General features: G+C 34.6%; 1 protein-coding gene across 1 annotated transcript in view; it reads right to left on the bottom strand.

The window, feature by feature from the left end:
- Window positions 1–12751: 12751 nt before the first annotated feature.
- The window catches only part of CDH19 (cadherin 19), a 76642-nt gene continuing 62602 nt past the window's right edge, over window positions 12752–26791 (bottom strand). The window contains exons 9-11 of the mRNA XM_004389454.3: window positions 17877–17994; window positions 15642–15893; window positions 12752–13424 (exon numbers count right to left, since the gene is read on the bottom strand). Of these exons, the coding sequence (XP_004389511.1) occupies window positions 12934–13424; window positions 15642–15893; window positions 17877–17994 (861 nt within the window). The 3' untranslated portion in view covers window positions 12752–12933. The remainder of the gene's footprint in view (window positions 13425–15641; window positions 15894–17876; window positions 17995–26791) is intronic.

The raw sequence follows: 26791 nt of genomic DNA, 5'->3' as shown, positions 1-26791 counted from the left end.
AGCTTGCGCCATTGTCTTATTTTTTTCACACAATATAGTAAATTAAAAAATGTTTTTCTCATATTTTATTTTTAAGAGGATATAAACTTTTTTAAAGACATCAGAATTTCTTGATAATAACATTGAGAACATTGGGAGTTATAATATCCCTGAAAAAGTATGCATTTATTTAGCAGTTTCCTTCATAAAAATTAATAAGTATAATCAGAATAGTCAAAATGCTTTGACTAGATATATCCTGTTTGCCACTAGTTTAATTGCTTTGGACTCTGAACAAGTATTCTGTTTCATATTTAATTTCCAGATGCTTACTGTTCAGACAAGTAATTGGGCAAATTGTTTCTTCATGGTTTGGTCTTTAAAAGCCTATGACGGCTACCGTCATTGATCGCTCTGACAGGGATCACAATAGAGGGTCCCGGACAGAGCAGGAGACAAATGTAGAACAAAATCCAAATTCACAAAAAAAAGACCAAACTTAATGGTCTAACAGAGACTGGAGGAACCCCCTGAGACTATGGCCACCAGACTCCCTACTAACTCAGAACTGAAGCCACTCCCAAAGTCCACCTTTCAGCCAAAGATTAGATAGGCCTATAAAACAAACAATAACACATGTGAGAAATGTGCTTCTCAGTTCTATCAAGTATATGAGACCAAATGGGCGACACCTGCCCAAAAGCAGACAAGTAGGCAGGAAGGGACAGGAAAACTAGATGGACATGGAGAACCCAGGGTGGAAAGGGAAGGGAGGAAGGTGTTGACACAATGCAGGGATTGCAATCAATGTCACAAAAGAATTTGTGCATAAATTTTTGAATCAAAAGCTAATTTTCACTGTAAACTTACACTTAAAATACAAAAAAATGAAAAAGAAAAGCATATGAAACATTCTTATCACTTCAGTGCATCATCAGCAAGGCGTTATAAATAAAAGAAGACTTTCACTATATGGAAAAGTAGAAGGTGATGTGTAGAATAAATAGAACTTTCAACATTACAAAATAGCTTAAAACAACAGCAAGAGCAGTTCTTCCTTTTTGTCCAAAAGAAGCACGTGCATTTTTATTTTCTTAAAAAAAAGCAGGCTTAAAATCATTTATTATAATGTATAAATGTTGAAACTGTATTAAAAATTCAAATGCTGTTAAACTAGAGAATATTATATTCTCATAATAAATAGTGTTAAACTTATCCCATTCACCAAGTCCTTAAAAACCCCTGGCCCCATCTAGGTCTCTCAGCTAATATTCTCCAAAAAAATAATAAATAAAACAAGTATTTTGTTAGAAACAGGAAATTTAATAGGTTTTTAATGCTACACCGGAAAGTATCTCTGAAGGGTTATGTGTTTCAATCACTGAAAATGAAAGAATATGTATGATAGGTCTCCTAGGGTAGGGACAAAACATCTTCATCTGTTGGGACGAGAATAATGTCCAGGGGTGGAATTATACTGAGAGCAGAGTATGCAGCCCACAGTAGAGAAATTCAGAGAAACTTACCCCTACTTTTGCTACAGAGGCGTTTGCTCCCCTGCCCTGTGTAGAAATCTTTACTGTTCTATTTCTGAAAATATATACCGCTTGTCTAATCACACATATAGGGTATTAAGCTGCTTCAAAAGTAATAAGACCGGTTTACTTCTGGGAGAACTCTGGTTTCTTTAGACTTCAAATAGACTCTTTAGCAAAATATACTGAGAAAATATAGTCTTTGAATGATTCTGAGAACCAATTATAACTTTTTGCTTACTTATATACAAATCTTTTCCAAAAACTATGAATTCAAGAAAATCAGTAAATAAGTCTGATGAATTATACTCCATCCTCCCTAAACTGGGCGATTGATATGCTTCTCATGAGTGATTGTGTTAATTTTTCGCTATGCCCATATACCATGTCTTAGTTGTCTAGTGCTGCTATAACAGAAATACCACAAGTGGGTGACTTTAACAAACAGAAGTTTATTTTCTCACAGTTTAGGACACTAGAAGTCTGAATTCATGGTGCCGGCTCAAGGGGAAGGTTTTCCCTCACAGTTAGCTCTGGAAGAAGGTCCTTGTCTCTTCTGAGCTTCTGCTCCTGGGTAATCTTCATGTGGCTTGGCATCTCTCTTCCCCCATCTCTTTTTCTCTCTCTTGCTTGTTTAATCTTTTTTATATCTCAAAAGAAATTGATTAAAGACAAACACTATACTGATCCTGTATCATTACCACAAAACAAAGAAAACCCACTCCCAAATGGGATGATAACCACAGATAACAGGGGTTAGAATTTACAACACGTATTTTTGGGGGACACAGTTCAATCCATAATACATCCTATACGCAATCTCTCCCTATTCTACATAACATGGAACCCTCTCCTTTGTTTTTATCCTGACTGAAATGGAAGTAGTTTAGAGGAATTCATAGACTTGACCTGGCACTCAATAACTATAATGCCTGTTATCTTGGCATCTGGAGTTTTCTAATGGTCATCTGCAATTGCTGTGTTCTGTAACCAAGGAATACTGAACTCTTTGAAATGGTAGAGAACCATGCAGTCCAGACACTGGAAGGAGAGAAGAGAAGTTAAGAGAACACGTTGGGTGTATTATCTTTCTCTGGTTCTTAAAGCACAGATTATTGCTAAAAATAGCCCCCCCCCACACACAAACTAGGTCTGTTTACTTATGCAAATTTATTATATGTTACCTAATAGCATCAGATTAATTTGCAAATCATGTGAGTGTTGGCGCTCAGTATCTAGGAATCTCAAAGGTCCTTGTTTAAAAACAGCTAACCCCTCTCTCTACTTGAAAATTAAGTTTTGGAGAAAAAGGGAAAAAAAGTCAAGCACATGATAGCGTACATGTATATAAATCTGAAAAATCTCAAATGGGGGAAGGACAACGAAAGAAGCACCAGGAAATGGCAAAAGCAAAACAAAAGGATAGTAGTTGCTGTAAATCCTCCAGTTGAATTTAGGTGGTTTTTTTTTTTCCCCATAGTGATGTCTTACTCTTCTTTCTTTCCCTTGTTAATCATTTGTTTGCTGCTAAAGACAATATGAAAACCACACATAACAATTATTTTGCATGCCTTCTGTGCGGAGATGGTTACTATGAAGAGGGGGAAAAAAAGACATCAAATAAATAATTATAGTGGGTTTGTGTGGCTTTGTATAACGTAACAGTATGAATGCCCTTGAGTAATCAATGATCTCCCTTTATCGACAGATGGTCTGAACGTGAATTCAGAACGTAAATTATATATAGTAATAATGGAAAAGAAGTTTGAGATTTTAATTTAGAAACTCAGTGATTCTTTATAATAGCAAGAAAATGGGTAAATATGTTTTTGAATAAGTAATGTAATTAACAACCTGCCATATGCAGATGACACAACCTTGCTCACTGAAAGTGAAGAGGACTTGAAGCATTTACTGATGAAGATCAAAGACTACAGCCTTCAGTATGGAGTACACCTCAACATAAAGAAAACAAAAAAATCCTCACAACTGGACCAATTAGCAACATCATGATAAATGGAGAAAATATTGAAATTGTCAAGGATTACATTTTACTTGGATCCACAATTAATGCCTATGGAAGCAGCAGTCAAGAAATCAAATGATGCATTGCACTGGGCAAATTTGCTGCAAAATACTTGTTTAAAGTATTAAAAAGCAAAGAAGTCACTTTGATGACTAAGGTGAGCCTGACCCAGGCCATGGTATTTTCAAATGTCTCATATGCATGTACAAACTGGACAATGAATAAGGAAGACGAAAGAAAAATTGATGCATTTTAATTATGATGTTGGTGAAGAATATTGAATATATCATGGATTGCCAGAAGAAGAAACAAATCTGTCTTGGAAGAAGTACAGCCAGAACACTCCTTAGAAGCAAGGATGGCGAGACTTCATCTCATGTACTTCGGACATGTTAACAGGAGAGACTAGTCCCTCAAGAAGGATAATATGCTTGGTAAAGTAGAGGGTCAGCAAAAGAGAGGAAGATCCTCAGTGAGATGGACTGACACAGTGGCTGCAACAATGGGTCAAGCATAACAATGTGATGATGGCGCAGGATCAGGCAACATTTCATTCTGTTATGCATAAGGTTGCTGTGAATTGGAACCGACTTGCCAGCACCTAACAACACAACAACAATGCTAATCAACTGTCCTATCTATGTATACATGTAATTTATAAGTAGTCATATCATCTAGAACAACAAGAAATCATTGGCAACCTAATAAATTTCCTAGGTTAAAAACCTAAGAAGAGGATGTAAATGGAGAGACAACATGGCATATTGACTAAAACATGGACTCTGGATCTAGTCTGCCTGTGCTGACATAGCAACTGTACCACTTATTAGGTGTATATATATTTAAAAAGCAAAACAAAACAAAAACTAGTTTCCATTGAGTAGATTCCAACTCATGGTGACCTCATGTGTGCAGAGTAGATTGCGCTCCACAGGATTTTCAAGACTGTGACCTTTTGGAAGCAGATCATCAGGCCTTTCTTTTATGGTGCTTCTGGGGGTTTTGAACCACCAACCTTTAGTTAGTAGTCAAGCGCTTAACCAATCGAAATCACCCAGGGACTCCTATTAGGTGTATGCCTTGGGACAAATTACTCAGTGTCTCTGTGTCCTAGTTCCCTCATTAGTATCCTGGAAATCCTAATAGGACCTACCTCATACATAGGAGATTGAGCTCACACATAAACACTTAGAACAGAAACTGAAAATATAAGTGTTTTTTTTTAAAAAAAAAGAATGAGAGAGATTTAGTGCAACAACTTCATTCGATATAGTCAGAACAATTTGAAAGGACATAAACCCTTCCATTATTATTTTCCTGTTTGGGGCCAATAGCACAAGTCAATGAGGATCGATGAAGGGCAGCTATGCCTGCAAAGTGTGGAGGGTTGCTGAGCTCAGTTCAGTCTCATCTCAGCCCCAAACTCTCAAACTGCCCACATGCTCTCGCTTTACCTCCAAGTGTTTCATTATTTTTCAAGCCAGGACATAGATATTTCATTTGCTAAGTTTCTATTCAAGTTTATCACACAGCATTCATTCTACATGGAGATGCTCAACTCATGCTATTAGTCAATAAAACGTGTGATAGCTGTTATTTACTTCATATGGAGGATGAATGAATACCAACCAGTGTGAGAAATTTTTGGAATTATCACAGCCCACAAATTTTCCTAGTATGTATTCTGATCCTTATGTAGAAAATAAAGTAACATGAAGGTGGAGAATATTTTATAAAGACAGAGATTTTTGGTGTTAAAAACTTTATTTTTGGATGATTTTAACAGTGTGTGATAGTTGTAAATGTTTGTTGCGATTGTTGTTAGGTTGAGTCAGTTCATTCCGACTCATAGTGACCCTATGTACAACAGAGTGAAAAACTACCTGGGCCGGCTCCAACTTCACAATCATTGCTATGTTTGAGCCCATTGCTGCAGCCACTGTGTCAATCCATCTTGTAGTGGTAAATTACTATATATAAATTTACTATATGATTTATCAACTTCTAATATTATTTCTAGGAGTCCCTGGGTAGTGCAAATGGCTAACGCACTTGACTGCTAACCGAAAGTATGGCAGTTCAAGTACACCCAAAGGCTCCTTGGAAAAAAATCTGGTGATCTACTTCTGAAAAATCAGCCGTTGAAAACTGTGGAGTGCAGTTCTACTCTGACACACATAGGGTCACCATGAGTCGGAACCGACTTGACGGCAACTGTGTTTTTTTGAAATTTTATTTCTAGAATTAATAAAACTTAAAACATTTTCAAATAATTGGGTGAATTTATATATAAAGTAAATCTGTCAGGTGCAGGCATGTGTAAGCTTTAAAGAGAGTTAAAATTAGACAATTAGCTCTGCAGAGAAAGCTTCCAGAATTCTCTACAGGTCATCTGGGATAAGAAAGAAGTTTCTGAGAACAGAGGTGTCAGTGTGAGCTGGACAAGTGCCTGGAACTTGCCTGAGCCCTGAGATTGTCTCAGATATGAGAAGGAGAGATGTTAAAAACTTCCTCATCTGAGAACATATGGCAATGCGCCCTTAGTTTTTTTATTATAAAAGGAGAGAGGACGGTGGAAAGCAGATAGGAGAAACCAAGGATACAAGTTTTCATTTTGTATTGTCAGAGGTGATGTGAACAATCTGCTTTGTAATTTAATTTTAGTTTCTTAAAATAACATTAGAAGTATGGCTATCAGATGTTAGATATCAACAGCACTTTTTAAAAGTTTTATGTTGGAGCCTCTGGCATGTTTCTTTTTTTTTCTTTCTTCCATGTAGTCCTAATATAACACAGAAGTACTTTCTCTTCTTCATTTTCACAAAGTGAGCAAACCCAGCCTTTCCTTTTTTGACAAATTTTCTTTTACAATAGCTGTAACTAGAAAAGGTTGCCACAAAAATGTTGGTTACCACTTAATTTAGCATATTTTCCCCCTCCTGAACAAATGCCCACAGAGGAGTCACTTTTTATCAAAACACCTCATAAATAATGTATAACTTCAGCAATTGAATTCTTCCTTCGGTAATAACAGAACAGGACCCAAGGGAGGACCAAGGCGTAAAAGAAAGCTAATTATTATCTGGGATTAATTGATTTTCTTCTTCCTTTTTTTTCCATATTAATTCTAATAGTTGAGTAAGGAAATGGGCTTATAAGCATTCCTATAGGTAAAATTAATAATAATATAATAATAATGATTATAATAATAATACAAACAGCTAAAAATGTCAAGCATTTGCTATGTTTAGCGTAGGTCTACATTTTTATAAGCATCATTTCAGTTAACTCCTACAACAGCCCTATAAATTGTATATTCTTAAAATCCCCATTGCACAAACAAATTTACCGAGAGAAGGTTTTGAGGAACTTGCCCAAGGTTACACAGCAAAGAAATATTAGCAAGTGGAAAATAATTAAAAATGAACTTCATAGACCACTTACTCTGTCTAGCATGCAAATTAAGTAATATGGAAATATTTACCATGTGAATGCCATATTACATCTCCATTCTCTTTTCTAGAAAAAACATTCTATAGAGTTGTACTTCTATAGATTCATAAAAATAGTGTATGTTTCATGTATAATCTTATTTTTGGCTGAGGTAAATCACTTAGCAACATAGAAGTTGATAAGGACATATTTTAAATATTAAAATGAATAAGCACAAAGGAACTGCATAGAATAATGTTGCGAAACCATTTTAATATGTTCTTAGGTGATTTAAGAGCACTATAAATTATATTTACTTTTCTGAATTTTACTCAAGATTTATATTAGAAAATTGAATTTTAAATTATTATTTCAACTATATGAAATGCCAAATTGATATGTTATGTTAATGTATCCAGTATATTGATTAGATTGCAACATGAAGAAAACCATCAGGAATATGTTTGATTTTATTCAGATTTTGGACACATTTGCATCGATTGTCTGATACCCTCCTTGGCTGAATTTCAGGCAGTTTCTACAGCTTCTGGTCACTCTCAAATAAAATTTAAAAAAAAGATCCCTTTTCCAGGTACTAGAAAACTTAAGGCAAACATCCAATGTAAGCTTCTACCTTTACCCTCCCCTACTCTACTGCTCCCGGTTCTGTAGGGTCTGGAGAAATGAGAGATAAGGCGCAAGGCAAACATGGCTGTTGCTATCATAATTTAATGGTCAGTGTCCTCTGTGTGACAGTGGGACCTCTACCCTGTGGCACATGCATAGGGTATTCAGACACACACCTCAGGGACTTGAGGTCTCAGTTGTTCCTCGGCCTGTGTGACATATTCTCTAGATGAATGCTTTGATCACCCCCTCCTGACTTCTGTGTTAATTTCTCCAACTGCATCCACTTAACCTACGGGCAACTCATGCAGCTGTGCCATGCTGAATGCTAGGAACTGCATTTTGCCCAGCTGTTGCTCTCTCACCTTGTCTGCTATTTCAGACTGATCAGCCAACCTCTGATCTTCAGAACTCTCCAGGCAAAAAGGCAGCAACAAATTCAAATAGGATCCAAGGGTCTACCATGTGGCTGAGACAGTAGTCTCCCCTCTCCAGGAAACCATAATTTCTATTACCAGATAGATAGATAGATAATTTAGATAGATAAAAAGCCATATATTCCTTTCCTCCATTTACCTAATTAGTCTCCCTGCCTTTCTCATTGTTGATATCTAGTTCGCTTATATATCCTATAAAAGAAGTTGAAGATGCTTAATAGGTTTTGAGTAGCCCAGCAAGCATAACCGTGCATTTATTCCGAGTTGTACTCTAAAATGGGAAGTAGATAGAATCCTCACACAACTTACATGCTTTCATATTCATCACACTGCATAGGAACTTGTTAATTCTATGAAAGATGTGCTCTAATAATCATCAAACACATGTTTTGACTGAACGGTATAACTTTCTCAACATTTCCCCTCCCCCCAGGTTTAACAACAGGTATAAAGACCTTGAAATGCCAAACTCGTATTGCATAATTTCTAGAAAGAATCTGAAAAAGCTTTATTGTATACGATAGCTACCCAGTACTAACCTATTTTGAGGAATACATTAATTCCATATTTATGTTCCACAAAAGTCAATATGACTTACGCACAATACTGTAAGTAAAGTAGAGTGGGATTCATTATTACATTCATTTAAGAAATATTTACTGGGTACTTACTATGTGCTAGAAACAATTGTAGACAACAACAAATGAACACGGCAGATAATTTCTTGCCCGCTCAGGGTTTGCATTCTAATAAGGGAGAAAGGCAATTCAATGACCAAAAAGTGTATTATATAATATAGGGTGGCTAAGTGATTATGAGGATGGCACAGTGCTGGGCTGTTCTGTTTTGTTCTGTTGTACTTAAGGTTGCTAGGAGTCGGAACTCACTCAAAGGCACCTAATGACAACAACAAATGATTGGATGAAAAACAAAGAGAGCAATGGCCACAGGCGGTACGTGGGCCGTTGTCAGGAAGGCTCTCGGAGCAATGTGCAGTTGATCATAGACCTGAGTGAAGTGTAGGAATGAAAAATACCAGGGTTTGGGGGAGGAGTGTTTCAGGTCTACAGCACATCCTGTTAAGGGTCATGAGGTTGGAACCTGCTTGGTGTGTATCAAAAAGCCAAGGATTCTTAAAACCAAGCAATAGTTTAGCTTACCTAGTAAAGAATGTCTGCCTTGAGTATTGTGCTCTTTTAAGATCTATCTATATGGGTTAAAATTGACAACATCAACTCCAAAGAATAGATAGGAACCTTGGGAGGGCGGTGAGTTTATGTTAATGGGGGAGGAACAACTCATAAAAGGGAGCTGAGAATGGTTGTATAACTTGAAGAACGTAAGCAATGTCACTGAATTGTACATGTAGAAATTGTTGAATTGGTATATGTTCTGCTGATATGTTCTCAACAACAACAATAAATAAAATAAACTATATTAAAAAAAAAAAGTCCTTGAGTAAAGTAACTGAAGTTTAGAGTGGAAGCAGGGAGATTGCAGAAATAATCAGGAACCGAACAATAGGTGACCTTGTGAGCCAGATCAGGAGGTTGATTTGTACTGGAAATTTGCTGGGAAGCCATCAGGATCTCTCAGTGCTAGAAATGAAAGGGCTCTTGGTGCCCCAGCAGAAAAGCATCCACAATAGCAATGATGCAGTGTTACTCATTGAGTTCTTACGTTTTGCCAGGCACTGATTGTGCGGATGGTTTTACATATCTTATTATTTATTCTTCACAACAACCATGGGAATTATGTAGAGTGGACTTCATTTTACATATTACAAACTGAGGCCCTGAAAAATTAAGTAGTTTGACAAAGTTCAGATAATTATAAGGAGTAAGAGAACTAATTCAAACTGAGATCTATGAGGCTCAATCACATTTGCTAATATTTCCTGGTTCCTATCAGTTCTCTTCGAGTTGAGAACAGCTCATGTAGACCCCATGTGTTGCAGAGTAGAACTGCTCCATAGGGTCTTCATGGCTATGACCTTTCAGAAGCAGATCAATCATGTGTTTCTTCCAAGGTACCTTTGGGTGGATTCAAACCACCAACCTTTCAGTTAGTAGTTGAGTGCTTAACCATCTGCGCCACCTCACAACTCCCTGATTCCTAAAAGACGACTAAATATTTTCACATTTTAACACTTAGTAATTTAAGGTTTACATGTAAACCTGTGAGTCAGCTGTGGGTGATGTTTAAGTACTGTGGGTATTAATGTGAATCTGCGCTATTTTCATAAATATCTGCATTGATTTAGCCTTTATTAAAACCTACAAAAATGGGATCTTTAATACCTTTGCTATTAGGAAATGGCTAATTGTATTCCTGTAACAGCTATGTGACTAGAAAAGAGATGAAGTCACTATTAAGATATTACCAAGTATAATTTTCAGTAAATTACAACTTCTCTACTAGAATCACAATATTTTTGATATAGTTTTAAAGAACACTTGTTAAGCTAGCAAATAGCTATGCAGCCATTCATGCTCTTTTCCTATGTTGTATATGACTGATAATCGTAACATTAACTAAACCAGAAAGCATTTTGGTACGTCTGCTTGGTGCCACTGGGCACAAGCATTAAACACATTGGGGCAGATATTAGATCAATATACATTTTTTATAACCTGTTCATCCAAGTTTGCAAGTTGTTTATAAGGCTTTCATCCATGGAAGAATCTAGTTCGATGTCCAGAAGACCCTATTTCTTTTTTCCAATCTATTTTCCATGGATTGTTTAATCCGTTGTTTATCATACTTTCCAGTTCTTCATTCAAAAGCATGTAGCAGTATTTTTAACATGGAAAAATTCATGAAAATCTCTATAACTATTTGCATTCAATGTTGTATATTAATATGATAAAATATAAATTTTTTTCTTAGCTTGAATATTTCTATTTTACTTGCAAGTTTTTGCTCTTTTTGAAGACTTTTTTTGTTTTTTTTTGTTTTTTTTTTTGACTCTTTCCTAAGTAAATAATGATATGAATGCCTAGGGATTTACTGAAGTTTCTGTTCTCTCATTTACTTTTTATTATTTTCCCAAATCATTATGTTTCAAATCAGAATTGCTCTGGCTTTTTTAATGTTGTGATATCTATGTCACCAATGCAATGGTGCCTGATTCAGGTTGTTGAAAAACTATACATATGGATATTTAAATTTCAAAGTACTGCCCTATAGGGTTTCCAAGAAGCAGCTGGTGGATTCAAACTGCTAACCTTTTGGTTAACAGCCATATCTCTTAACCACTATGCCACCAGGGCTCCAAGAATAGAGAAAAGAAAAAAAAAAATTGTACTCATCCAACTACTGTATCCATAGCTCAAAATTATTTGAAATATTTGATTTAAACATACACGGCCAATTTGATTCAGCTCAGCTTCACATACTATTAAACAGAAATGATCATATAAACTAATTTTAAGAATATTGTATGCACTAATTTGTTTTTGATCAAACTATGAATTTTTAATCCCACCTTGGGTAGAAGAAAGATCTTTCTTTAGAAGGTGGATTAAAATTGAAGTGTTTTATTATTTTATTACCTAATGTTACCATAAAGCTTTATGTCCAGCAGCTTAGCATTTACTTCCTTCATAATGTTGCAATAAAACTTACTATTGCACCTAATTTTATATTGGATAATAAAAAAAATGACACTGAAGGATCAGTCATACTCTAAGCTCTTGATGAAAAAGGAAATGCTGAGAATTGTATCATGTTTTATTTCATGCATGATAAAAGGCAGTGCAATTGATCATCATATTTAAGATGAATATTAATTCAAGCTTTAATCTGCTACTCATTTCAGGTTTCTGTATCATTTTTAGTTACAATAAAATTTACTTGGAGATTTTACCCACTTTCCACAAGTTTTATAAAGTTTAAATTTAATGATGAACAAATGTTGACGTGTGTTCTGCCACTGTGTTTTGATATAAAAGTATGTGTGGTTGCATATGAAAATAATCTATGACAACTTCTTAAACAAACACTTTCACGTTCCCTTTTTATACAAAACCGTAATATCAAAAACAATACAAATGTATGCAGCGTAATTTTGATTAATATATACCATGTATCTGTCCAAATTTGATATTGGTTTTAAAATATCAAACTGGAATGCAATACAGAATCTCTGTCAGGAGTCAATTTATTCATATAAAGAAAATAGCTTTTAAAAGATATTATGCAATCACCCATAATCTCCTAGGTGTTTAAGATTATCTTTACTCAGTATCAGTAACTTAATATACATAAACACTTCTACTTTGTAAATTTAAAAAAAAATAGAAAAATGAAATAATATTCAGATGGCCTATCCAGTGCTTTTCCTGGATTTGCAATGCAAATTTTGAGAATTTGGACTGGATTTTATTGAAAGAAAGCTGGTGGAGTGCTTCAGTGACATGCTAAAGCCAGCTGGTACTGGCACCCGAGAGCTGATGAACATCTCTCCCAAACTCTGCAATCACTGTCGTCACCTGGGTAGCTTGAAAAGACAAAACAAAGAAACAAAAAATACCCCAAAACCAAACCCACTGCCGTTGAGTTGGTTTCGACTCATAGTGACCCCATAGGGTTTGTAAGGCTGTAAATCTCTAGGAAGCAGACTGCCACCTCTTTCTCCTATGGAGTCGCTGGTGGTTTCAAACTGCTAACCTTTCAGTTAGCAGTTGGTCGCTTTAACCACCGCTCCACCAGCGTTCCACCGGCTACGCACGCCAAGGAAATCAACAAACCATATATACCAAAATAGAGCCGATTATCAGTACACAACCAAGGGCGTTATCACCACATGTAGTTTACCTCTTTACCAAGAGACTACCAATTTACCCATGCACACTTTAGGATCTTTTACATTTTAATAATAATAAAAAGAAAAACCTTAATTATTTGACTGCATTGCAGAACCAAACATGCAAGCTAATCTTTGAAAGCGAGGTCCCAAGTCATTAAGGTAATCATAGTTTTCATCCTGATCAGAAATTTCGGATCCCAAGGAGCTTAATGATGCAGCTAATGACCCTGTTCCCTCAAAAGCGTAGGTCTGGAGGGAGTCAAAAGGAGGAGCACACGGATCAGTGTTAGCTTCTTCGAGCTTTTCTAGAATGAACTTCCTGAATATGGCGCTGTCTGGGCCCACCTGCAGAGACTGCCTGTACAGACTGTGGATCTCCGAGGTGGTGTGTTTCCGAGTCTTGCGTTCCCGCATGAAGGTGCCGCTCCTCAGCTCTGCAATGTCATATGCCTCTGTATCCGATTCTCCTCCGCCTTCGTCATCATACCTGAATATATTCTCTCTGAAATCCTCACCTTTCTCAGGAAATAGAGTCTGTTTTCGTCTTTGTGTTAGACCAAGGATCAAGAAAATAAACCCTGACAATGAAAACATACCAGAATATTTAATTTAATATTTACTGGCTACAAAGTATGTGCCAGGCATTGTTCTGAAAGCTTTACATTTATTCATTTACTGAATCCTTTGATGATGTTGTCATTGCTGCTGCTGTGAGTGGAATGATTCCGACTCATGGTGACCCCATGTGACAGAGTAGAACTGCCTCCTAGTGTTTCTAGACTGTAATTTTTAAGGAGCAAATCACCAGGTCTTTTCCCCAGGGGGAGCCACTGGGTGGGTTTGAAAGCAGACATATTAGGTTAGCAGCCGATTGCTTAACCATTGGGCCACCAGGGTTCTTTATGATATACATATATTATTACTGTCATCTATTAAAGTTGAGAGAAATGGGGCACAAAGACCTTTAATAGGATGGCCAGGATCACTCAGCTAGTAAGTAGATGGATGGGACTCAACCAGAAAGTTGGATCAGATCCTGAGCTCTGTGATATATTATTAATTTCAGAAATTCCAAACTACCAGGTTTTTGAATCATAAGACTAATTTGTTCAGAGTCAATATTTATTACATAAGATAATTTTCGGTATTATGTAGAAATAAAAAAATGTCAGAATACTCTTTGTTTTAAAGAGTACCCTGTGTGTTTCAAAGATAGCCAACTCTCACTCTGCCTTGCTGCTTATGTAGCTGTTCAGAATTTCATATGTGGGGCTTAAAACAAAATGAAGTATTAATATTATCATAAAATAAATACATCATGCAGTCTTTTATATACAACTTACATTTAAACAATTTGAAATAGTTCTCTTGGAATAAATAAAGTCACCATATCTCTATTCAGGTACTGGACTTTAAACTCATTTGAGATATGTGCTTGATATAGAAAATAGTATAATGAATAGCTTTCCAATTCATAATTTTGACAGAGGAATCATGAAGTTTCAAAGGATGTTGCTATTAGTTGACCCATACTTCCCACACTTCCCACCCTGTAAATAATACTCATGCCTTTGCCTGCCTGTGAGGCAGCCTCTTGTTGATTTGTAGGGTTCTGGACTTGGTTTAGGACTATACCTGTAAATGGTTCGGTCCCTCAACCACACACTGTGTTTATGCTTCTTGTTTCTGATATCTAGCTATGAAGTTCTAAATTCTGGTTTATTATAACAGATCATCGAAAACAATTTGAAAAACTGGAGCTGGGACGAAACGCATGGTAATGTTCAGTGGTAAAACAGGAATGCATGGTTTTTGAAGCTTTAAGAAAGATGAGGAGAATGAAGGCAAACTAAGTCCTGAAACATAGTCAAACTTAGTTGGAGTGGTGAGGGTGAGATTCCAGAATGAGCAGCTGACATAATGGCTCACAAGACTCATGATGTCGTGTTGACGTGATGAAAAGTTATCAGACAAGCAAGAGCAGAGCTTAGATGACATATACTGGTGTGTTAAAGAAGAGGAAAGGGTTATGTTAGATGAATCATTTACAGTCTTGAAAGCTTGACTAAGACATTTTGGGGTTCAACTGTAAAATGAGTAAACTAACTTATCTGGTTCTGGAAACAAACAAACAAAATGGAACTCTTTTACTAAGATTTATTTTTGGTAGCACTCTGATTAATTAGGACTCTGTCTTTTACCTTCCTCAATGCTCACCTTGACTCTCTTTTGTAATGTTTCTAGTCAGCTACACTGTGGTGGTTCACAGGGATGTGTTACAGTTACGGAATCTCAGTACATCATTTACTAGGTTGCATGACTGTTAGGCAGGCACATAACTCTTCAACTTTGAGTTTCCTCATCTATACAGTGCAGGTGGTGATAGTTGTTACTTTAGAAATTTTTTGTTAGAATTAAATTGCATAACGAATATAAAGCACTTTCAACAGTCTCCTGGAATGTAATAAGCACTCAACAGAAGCTCACCATTATTGTTTTTTTTTTTAATGTATATCTTACATTTGTTGCAGTGAAAATGTGTCAAAAACATGCATAAACAGATGTACACATACATAATCACATGCTCCTACAGTTCAGGGATAAGTGAATTTCAGCTTGAAATGTGAATTTATCAGTTCTATTTTTTACTTAGTCTGGTTTAATAATTGTAACACATTCAGAAGAGCAGTTAAACACACACACAGACAATACTGCTCTTTTGGAATTAAGTCTTTTCATATATGCATCACGTTATTTTAAATAAATGAAGAGATGTTCCACTGAGAACTACTTACCAAATATTATCATAATGCAGATTAGAATAGCAATTACGGCTTCTGTCCTGAATCCCATGGAAAGCATACGTTTCTTGTTACTGCAGATCTGTGTACTGCCATTCTCATCACAGTCACAGACATATACAGTAAGGGTGTTTGTGCTCGTAAGTGGTGGGATTCCATTGTCAGCAATTAAAATGGACATGTAGAAGACAGGCTCTTCTTGAAGGCTGAAACCAGTTCTATTAGTCAAAATTATAGCTGTGTTGTCTAAAACAAAAATCCATGTACATAATTTTTTAAATAATATAAAAGAAACTCATACAATCATAGTACTTGGGGTAATACTATAGCAGTATGATCAAGTAAGAGCCAATAAAAGGAAGAGGTGATTTCTAATAAAAAGGTAATGATCCACCAAAAAATATCTTTATTGTTTTTGACATTACCTGAACTCTAATTCTGTAATTAGATGAATTTTTTAAATCCATTCCAGATAGGGACAATATATGTGGAACACAGAAAAGAAAATAGTTTTTTATTAAAAACCAATATTTTATAAGTGCTACCAAGACTAAATGTATGATGGCGGCATCAGTTTCATTGGAATTAATTACACGGGATACACAGTGCTTTTTTCATAGCTAGAAACCATTGTTTTCACGAATACTGCAAATACACTAGATTTTCAAAGTGATCTATCAGCAAATTATCTCAAATGGTGTATTTACTAATGAAACAAAAGGGTTAATGTTATTAATAGGAAAAATCCTATTTCATTCACTTTGGCATTATTAACAATTTTTTTACATAAAATGCAGAAAATTCTTCAACCTTTGTCATATTGATTCATTCATCTATACAGAACGTTAAAAAAAACAAAAAAAGAACAATGTATACTTCAAGCACATTGAAATTGTTTTTACTTCAATCCAAAATATTCTAAATAACCCTTTTCAGTGCAATTTCTTGTGTCTCAAAACTATGTTTTTCCTTACTTTTTTCTCTTTTTTTGATTACTATGCCACAAAAATATTTACTGTAGCTATCAGATAAATTTTAGAAGACTATTGCAATGAAAAGCAAAGAAATGGAAATCTTTTGAAATATATGCTTATTTATGACTTTTTCAAAATCACCTTTTTTACAGTAATTCTTCATTATCCTCTTGAAGACTATGAACCTCATGTGATTTTGTTTACTAGACATATTTAAGAGATATAAGAAAGTTTACATTTTTTTCAAAATATATTTAATTGAATTTCTTGTAACCACAAACATTAAACCAAATTATTTTCTTTATGTTTCAATGCATTTATTTTGCCTTAGTAACTTATTTTATATTAATGCAAACAAATCTAAGGTAGAACTTATTTTGTATATCGGCATTTGTGCTATGTATCCTAAGTATGTATCAATTCCCTTCATGGGGGAATTCGATAAGGACAAAAGGGAGAGAAACCTGTCTACGTTTACTCTCCCACAAAAGATTCTCCATGGATTGAAGCTTCAGTGCAATTGTAAGGAAGGGCAAGTGCATGGTATTTGATTATAAATGCATGAGTAATAACTCCTATGGTTTTTTACATATTTGAGATATAAAGAGAAATTAAACTAGAAATCCACATGAGGTCAAAAAATCTTCTACTGAAGCTATAAAAAGATGAACAGAGTGACTTTGTATAAATTTAATGCATTTCCACTTGGAGAGTAAAGAAATTCTGTCTCTCCACACAAAATCCTTCTGGACACTTTTCTCTTTATATTGATGAAATTATTTCCAATGTATGAAGGAAAGAAAAAACCTCAAACCAATTTCATAAATGTATAGCTCCTAATTAATGACTCCAAATATCTTTGAATCATTCAAGCTAATATGACTGTAAGTTAAGTATATATGATCTCTTCCCCAGTCGTGGAATGATTTTTGAGTTGTATGAGAACATGAGAGGAACCACGGTGTTGGAGCTTTAAGTAAATTTACAGGGCCATTGAGATTTTTACAAGGGCCAATAGTCCCGGATGACAAAAAAGGTGCTTTTCATTTGAAGAAAGGCAGTGAGGGACAAGGAACCAGCTTTTCGTTACCTGAATTTGGGTGTTGTTTTCCATTTTCATTGTCACTCCTTTGCTCTATTTCTCAACATTGTCATGTTGTAGGAACAGTATAAAAACTAATGTTATAAATTTTATTAAAATCAAACGTGAATCAAGAAGAAGGTTTAAAAAATAATTATGCATAAATGGTATTACCTTGATTATCTATGATTGTAAAACTTGAGTTCATTGTGTCTTCTACAGATAGATTAAAGTAAAAATGGTGCTCTTCTAAAGACTCATCTCTATCCACTGCACTGATGGTCTGAATTACCTAGAAAAAATGAAGATGAATATATACGTGTGTGTGTGCGCGCACGATTCAGGAAAAAATTGCTGCCATTGTATTTTTTTTTATTTTTTGCTTTTATTATAACTGCTTTACCAAAATCATTAGGGACTTTGCAGAGATGACTGTCAGATTAGTTTTTGTCAGGTTAAAAGTACATTCACTTACCCCTTTCAAAGGAGTGTTATGATAACACATGATACACAAATTCTTGCTGATGATCAGGTGAATTCCATATGCTAAACTTGTTAGAAATTCTCAAAGCATTGCTGTCTTTATTCAAGATTTCCTCCCTCCCTCACTTTCTGTATTTCTCCCTTCCTTCTTTCCTTAGTCCTTCCTTATCTGAATGGCAGTCATTATGATTTGCTGATGTTATGTATTTCCTACTTATATAATAGCATAGCTGTGGTAGAGTTACTGGCTTAGTAAAGAATTCGTGAAAGTAATGAGCTTTTTAATTGATTTAAGGAAACAATGCATTAAAGCTTAGGGATGATGTACGTGATTTCTTTTGACTCATAAAGAGTATGAGAAACGTATTCTACATCAAACAATTTCTCTTGATATCTCAGATCATAGAAGGTCAAGTAATTCAGATATGAACAAATCAGTTTTCAATTAATTATTTTCTTTCAAGACATGAGTATGTTATTTAAGTAATTCATTGTAGTAAAAAAAAAAGAGAGATGAAGTCAAGATCACTAAGTGCAGTTGTGATTAATTCTGTAAATTAAATTGATTACAGAAGTTACCATTTTGAATTTTCAAGAATTAAGAAAACCTTAACAAGGTGCCAGACAAAGAAATGACAGATCCAAATTTATGTTATTCTTCAAAAAATAGTTCTCTCTCCCCATGAATAAATAGCCTTGTGAAACTACTGCAGTTTGTACAGATTTCCTTGATTTGTCTTTTCCTCATAACACATTCTAATTAAATTATAATATACTATTAATTACATAATCGAATAAAAGGAAAATATTTTCATTCATTCTGTGCTTATAATAATAAATGCGAATATTGCATCATAATGCTTTTATTTTCATAAGATTTTATACAGGGTGGTGGGCAAGGGCTTGGCAGTCTGATATTGTGAATCATGGCTTTGCCACTTAACTAGTTGTATGACCTTAGAAAATTTAGTTATTCTCTGAGTTTTGGGTTTCTAAACTTATTTAAAAAATGGAGATACTAATATTTTAGGGTTCACTTTTACATTAAATTTCTTAGCTTGTTTAAGAGCTTGCTTCACAATCAGTACATGTCTGTTAGGTGTTTTCTTCATGAAAAGATTCTCTATTGGGGATTTTCGTAGGAGGTGGCTCTGTATGTTGTGAGTAATCTCGTTGTATGCATATTTGTTAATGGAAATTGATAGCAAAATGTGAAATTTAATGTTTGTCTTGTTAGCATATGCAGTCTTGATTTTTAGATAAGGAAATTCTGAGGTTCTATATTAAACATGTGCATCTTTATAAATAAAATGCCTCCCTTTCATGTATGAAAACTTGTAAACACTAGAGATTTTGACTTTGTATATATTTTACAATACTTTTAATTAGTCAAACTATCCTATACATAGGTAGGTAAACTAAACGAGCAGGGTTTCAGCACATCTGTCCCTTACAATGATCAAACCTCCATTTTGATTTGTTTTGTAATTCAGGCTTCCCATAAGATTAAATATTTTATTAGATTAAACTGCTGGACAAAAATAGAAAACCACTAGTGTAAAAAAATCAGTCACAACTCACGTATCAATTATACTATTGAACTAACTTTGAACATGAACACTTTTCATGAAATGGCAAAGTTCTAAGCAGAGTCAGCATTAATAGTCCCGCAAATCTTGACCAGGCAATGTTCATTTTTCTTTTTCATGTTACATTGGGAAGTTTTTTGTTTGTTTTAATTTTCAAATAAAATTTTAAGACAAATCCCTATTTGTTGCATTGATTAAACAGGGAGGAAGGGAAAGAGACAAAGATACACCCTAGATTTCTAAGCTATTTACTTGTATCTGTTTACCTGGAACCTATTACTTGCTTTTACATTTATAGGAGAAACAAAGCCAAATTAAAAACACAATACATACAAAAAACAGCCTTGGCTCGAGGAGCTGAAAAATAAGCAATAATTGTGACAAATTTTGAGAGCCCAGATCTTTATTATTCTCTTTACTTTCTGTTGCAGTGCTTTGAAATCTATAGTGGAAATATGTTGTGTCCACATAGAGAGTCTAGAAATACCACCTTTTAATGGAAGCTTACCTATAGGTCAAGCCCTGTATTATCTTAACTAATCTTCACATTGATCCTACGGAATAAATCCTATTATTGTTCCTATTTTATAAATACTTGTATTAAGCCTCAAGTAAGTTAAGTATCTTATGCAAGTAAATTGGGTGGATGATAATTTAAATACAAGCTCTTGTCACAGCCTTTGTGAAAACATTTGAGTAGTATATGAGAAGTACTTCTGGCCCCTGGGACACATTTAGCTTCTAGATTGATTCTGGCACGTAAATACAAAAAGTTGCTATAAAAGACGTCAGATACATAAAGAAAACAAACAAACAAAATGCCCCATAAAATACAGAGAAAGACCATTATAATAAGTTCTACAATTGTTATAAAATAGATATAGACCAAAAATAACTGGGGTTGGGGGTTGGGGGTTGGGAGTGAATAGTTCAGTTTTGATGTAGGAGAGACATTTTGCCATTGTAGGAGTACTGCAATTGATGCTTGTACTAATATTTATATACTTATATACTAACACAGGGTTGCTTTGAGTCAGAATCTACCAGACAGCACAAAACAACAACCAACAACATAACCCAAACCAAACCCACTGCCATCGAATTGATTCCGACTCATAGCAACCCTATAGGACAGAGTAGAACTGCCCCATACGGTTTCCAAGGAGCACCTGATGGATTTGAACTGCCGACCTTTTGGTTAGCAGCCATGGCTCTTAATGACTATGGCACCAGGGTTTCCAACCATCAACATATTAACAATTAAATAAAAATATAAATTACTTGAAAAAGTATGATCCAGACAAGGAGCCCTGGTCGCACAGTGGTTAAGTGTTTAACTGCTACCCAGAAGGTTGGCGGTTCAAACCTACTTGCCACTCTGTGGGAGAAAGATGTGGGAATCTGCTTCCATAAAGATTACAGCCTAGAAAACCCGATGGGGCAGTTCTCCTTTGTCCTATAGGGTCACTATTAGTCAGAATCGACTTGATGGCAACAAGTTTTTTAGCAGGTGATCCAGACAAAAGAATAGCATGTGAAAATCTTGAAGGATAATATATTAGGTTAAAGTAAATGAAATTAATGTTGTGTAGCTCAAAAATGGTCAAATAGTGACAGTTTCATAAGTTTCAGCATAATCATTTTATGGAACTACAAATAGTACTTGACTTTAAAGATAATTATAGGAAGAAAGGTAATCATTTTCCCTCTGTCAATTAGTTGCAGTTTTGCTTTCCTCTAGCAAAGGAAGCACAAGTGAGCCCAGTTTAGTAAAATGTCATGCCCAGATTAAATGTCCTGATGAAAAAATTAGTCCAATGCTCACTTATCCAAGAATAATAGGTGTGGCCATTATAAAACATACATTTTTTGACAGTTGGTCAAAGAAACTACTATCGTACACTATGATTTGGAGCAATCACTTAACATATTTTAGTTTCATTTTCCATGACTACAAAGCAAGTAGCAGTGCAATCTACCATCAGGATTAGATGAGGAATAAATTGTTAAATAAAATTATAAACTATAAATGTATTATAAATTATAAATCAATATACAGATGTTGAGTATTAATTGATATAAGTGATCAATTAATTGAAATATACTTAATAAGTAATGCCCCCAGTACACCATTTCCAAGGGGACACACTATATATTCTTCTGGCCGTTGCCCCAGTACTAAAATCTGACCTGAAAATGGTCTACATATCTACAGGATTACCTAACAGAGCGATGAAACATAACTGTGGCATATCTCTGCATGCTTTCTGTGAGATTGGATGAAGCAGTTTGGTTTTATGGGAAAGTCCCCCAGTAGAACTGTCTGAGGTCCACTCCAGAAGAGATGTTAGGTCTCTTGTAGGGTAGCCAAAGTGAGGATAGAGAGAGATCATCACATTAAAGAGATATTTAGGAGATGGAATCAACAAGACTTAAAGATTGACTAGACATTGCTGTTGTTAGGTGCCATGAAGTCAATTCCGACTCACAGCGACTCATGTGACAGAGTAGAACTACCTTATGGGATTTTCTAGACTATAATCTTTATGGGAGCAGATCTCCAGGTCTATTTTCCAGCAGGAGCTGCTGGGTGGGTTCAAATCGTCTACCCTTCAGTTAGTAGCCGAGCACTTAACATTTGCACCACCAGGACTCCTGAACATTGAACATGGAGAGTAAAAGAAACGAAGGGAATAAAGACGATATCGATCCATCTTTCTTGCACAACTTGTTCAGTTACAGTAAGGAACACTGATAAAAGGGCAGCTTTGGGAGAAATTTTGATATAACCATAGGACAATTGAGTAAAAATTTTCTGTAGTTACTTTAATATATAGCTTAAAATTATAGAAGAATGAGCTGACTAGAAATAAAGATCTAGTAGTCTTGATATAAATTAGTCTAGATATGAATTGTAATTGAAACATAGGGGTGGATGAGAAACTAGAAAGAGTGAGTTTGTGAAAAAATGAAAAGCAGAAGACACATGGGGGATGCGGGGCGGGGCGGGGCGGGGAAGATGTTAAGAAAACCAGGGATCACAATGTGAGATCTCAGAAACTTAGGCAAGAAAAAAAAATTACATTGGAGATATTGGACAAGGGTACCGACATGGCAGAATCAAAAAATCACTGATATTACACTTTACTTCCGGAAAATGTGTTTACTATCAGTCAAGATAATGAGAATCTTTGATTTGAAAAATGATACTGTTTCCACCAAAAGAAAAGGCAAATTACTTTGTCAGCTCATTTATTGTATTCATATATAGCAAACCACTGAAAGCTCTCCCCCCACCCTCCTTAGCCCAACCATTTACACATTACGAAAGAAACTAAAAATTCTTTTTTATCCACGTGGGTCACTGGGAACCCTGGTGGTGTAGTGAGTAAGAGCTACGGCTGCTACCAAAAGGTCGGCAGTTTGAATCCACCAGCTGCTCCTCGGAAACTTATGGGGCAGTTCTACCCTGTCCTGTAGGGTCGCTATAAGTCTGAATTGCCTCGACGGCAATGGGATTGGTTTTTTTTTTTTTTTTGCGGAGGTAGCGGGGAGGGCATTGAGGAATTGTCTGGTTTTCTCCAGAATGGGGTGCAACTATTCTGTGATTTGGATTTTTTTTTTTTATAATGAATGAATTATCTATCCAAATAAAATAGATCTAGGACAGCTTTTAACCCATCATTTCATCCAGCTATTTGGTCCTGTGGAAAATGAGACAAAAAATCTTTTACTTCCTTTCAGAATCTTTGAAGAGAAAGAATGACTCTCTTGTTAGTATTTTTTTTTCCTCCCTAGTGTCAAAGTTCTTTGAATACAATACAGAGATTGGAGACAAATAATTAACATAAAAATTGCTTTTCGAAAACCAATGGAATCCATAAACTATTAAATATTGGCTTGAAAACACTCTTTTGGAGACCATTAAGAGTCCCTACGTGAGATATGATGGGCAAATGTTGATCTTCCTTAAATAATTCTTACATGACTGAATTTATAGATGCTCTCTCTTCCATTTAATGCATAAAATTATTTTCTGCACCATTATCAAATATGCGTTTATCTACATTCTTTTCTATCTAAGCGTTTTAAGGTATTTTTTTTTTTTAACTAATCTCTTGGTTATTTTATTTTGGTGTGAAGTAAATTTACTTTTTAAAAAATAAGTCATCAGTTGCTTAAGCTTCACTTATTATATCATCTTTCTTCATGCCACACTTACTGCGTACAAAATTGTAATGTATAGCTGGTTCCTTCTCTGACTCTCCACTAGATTCAACTCCATGATGGCACTTATTAGCGAGATATTTGACTATTGATATGGGTACTAGTTATATATCATTTTACTCTTATTATATTTAATGTGTGTGCATTTTGACTTACTTTATCTGTAACCCAGTTCTTAACTTTTATTTTTTAAATAATTGCTTTTAGCATCTGATGAAAGACATTAACCTGCCCCTACTCTCATCTGAAATACATATTGACATTGTTGTTTCTATGTAATATCAAGGGTTCATAAACACCTTAGAGATCATTCATAATCCCGTTATAAGGGAATGGATGCCAAGCTAACAATTTATAATGTGTGACATTAGTCTTAAGTGTTACTCTTAATAGGAACAAAATTATTTTAACAAAGTCCTACTCATTTTCTCATTTGATTTTATATTATCTTTACAGAAGTTTTATACATAAGAAATTGTAGAGCAGAAGTTGTATCATTTTTTAAGAGGAGAAGATTGGTATTCAGTGTGATTAGAGATTATCTAATTCGGGAAGCGTGGGTGTGTGCTAGAATAGGTCTCTTGCTATTATTGCATTGTGCAATCTCTTTGTTATTGTTGTTCACTGTTGTTGTTGATGTTTTAGTCCCACATGAGGGGAAACATATTTGAATTAAAACCCATAGGTTCTCACACACGTGATTTTTAGACAATAATCAAGAATACCAATCAGCTCATACAATGGTCTGAGACAATCAACTGGGAAGTCATACTCCCCCAAATTAACACTGGAAAACAAATGTTCATTTCAAGCCTCTCTAAAGAACAGCTTTGTCTTTCAAAAACACAGGACAAAACAAAACAGAGGAAACAAACAAGAAACAAAAAATGATGATTAAAGAATAGATTAAGGGAACAAAACATATTTTGTTATCTTGTACATTTTTCTTGGAGTAGAAGAGATAAATCCATCAAGTTCACTGAGACACAACAGCTATTATTAGAAAGATGTGTGCTATGTATGACTTATGACTAAATTAGAATTGTAGTAGATAATGCCACTGAAAAAAATAAACTTAAAATAAATGCCTATCTTTTTTTTGACTCATTCGCCAGTTTGGGGGCCAAGAAGGATAATTAGTTAGAAATAAAATGGCTTATTATTTATTTTCTGATATTCTACCACAATTAAGCATTCTCCAATATTGCAAACAAATTCATCATTAACAAATTGCCAATTATTTTTGGAAACAAGCAAAATTCTTTTTAAAATAGTCCAAGAAAACATTGTATACAGTAGAGACATAAGGCATAGTCATCTCCTTTGAAATGCTATTGGATCATTTAAAACTGTTTTAAGATGCCATAGTTTTGTCCATCCCATCTATTTATGGGTTAACACAATAAAAAGGAAACCAGCAAAGCTCATGGACAATCTAAAAAAAACTCACACACACAGTCACATCACAAACTATAAAAATCAAGTTTCACATTTCAAAGAAATTTTCTGTTTGTGAATACAAGTTTTAAAAATCTGATATTCTAGATGTTAAAAAAGATAATAAATGAATCTATTGCTTTTATAGCATGACTTACTGATTTCTCTGTAATCTAATTGCCAAAAATTGTGCTACTTCAAGACTCATTAATCTGCTTGCTCCAATAATCTAGAAGCCAATTTGAAAGACTGCTTTTTTTTTTTTAATTGGGTTAAAGATGCTTTATTTAGTAAATGATATCCCCAAATACCCTTTACCTTGGTTTTTATTCCCAAATTACGCTTGAATTATGTTGTGCACTCTTTTTTTATATAGCCATTTTGTTAGTATTGCTATATACATAAGTAATTCATCAAACATATTTTTATAAATCAATTGATTAAAATTGCTTATTAAAATTATTATTATTAAAAGTATTAGTAATATTTTTAAAAGAATTTATTATAATGGACATAGTTTCTGGACTTGATAATAAAGGAAAAATTATGGTAATTTCTATGAATGCATTTTTTAGAAAATTATTTGCAAAAAATTCAATTAAAAAAAAACAAACATGGGGAAAACGTTTACACTGAAAGTAATCTATACGCCATCTGTAGTGGATACAAAGGTCTGCAAAGGTCTTGGATATTTGTTTACTGATCAGCTCACCTAAGGTTTTGCAAGAAAGCCACTTTAGTATCCCTACCTAGAGCCAGCTTTTAAACAGGATGACGTTTTATTAACCAGTAAGTCATCTTTGTATATTAATGGTACAATTACTTTTTATTTTTTTTGGTATTCATAAATAATTATTTCTCTCACTACCATTTGCCTTTATTTTTAGTTAAAATTTATTGACCCCCCCAAAAAAAGGCATAAAGTTTATGAATAAAGTTATTTATAATAGAAAAGATTTACTAATTTGACACTGCTTTCAAACATTTATTTGTTGTAGAATCTGCTTCTTCATCCTTTGTCTTCTTTTTAATTTTTAATTTTTTTTATTGTACTTCAGGTGAAGGCTTACAGAACAAATAGTTTCTCATGAAACAGTAGTACACAAATTGTTTTATGACATTGGCTCGCAACCCCACAACATGTCAACCCTCTAACTTCTCAACCTTTTTTTTTGGTGAAAATACACATAGCCAAAGATACACCATTTCAAAAATTTCTAATGCACACTTCAGTGCCACTGACTACACTCTTTCAATTGTGCTGTTATTCTCACTTAAGATGAAGGCTTACAGAACAAAATAGTTTCTCATTTAACAGTTACTACAAATGTTGCCCTATGACAATGGTTAACA

Source organism: Trichechus manatus, unplaced genomic scaffold (genome assembly GCF_000243295.1).
Source record: "Trichechus manatus latirostris isolate Lorelei unplaced genomic scaffold, TriManLat1.0 scaffold00246, whole genome shotgun sequence".
NCBI lineage: Eukaryota > Metazoa > Chordata > Mammalia > Sirenia > Trichechidae > Trichechus > Trichechus manatus.
Note: the sequence above shows the minus strand (reverse complement) of the source record. Positions and strands in the feature narration are given on the sequence as shown.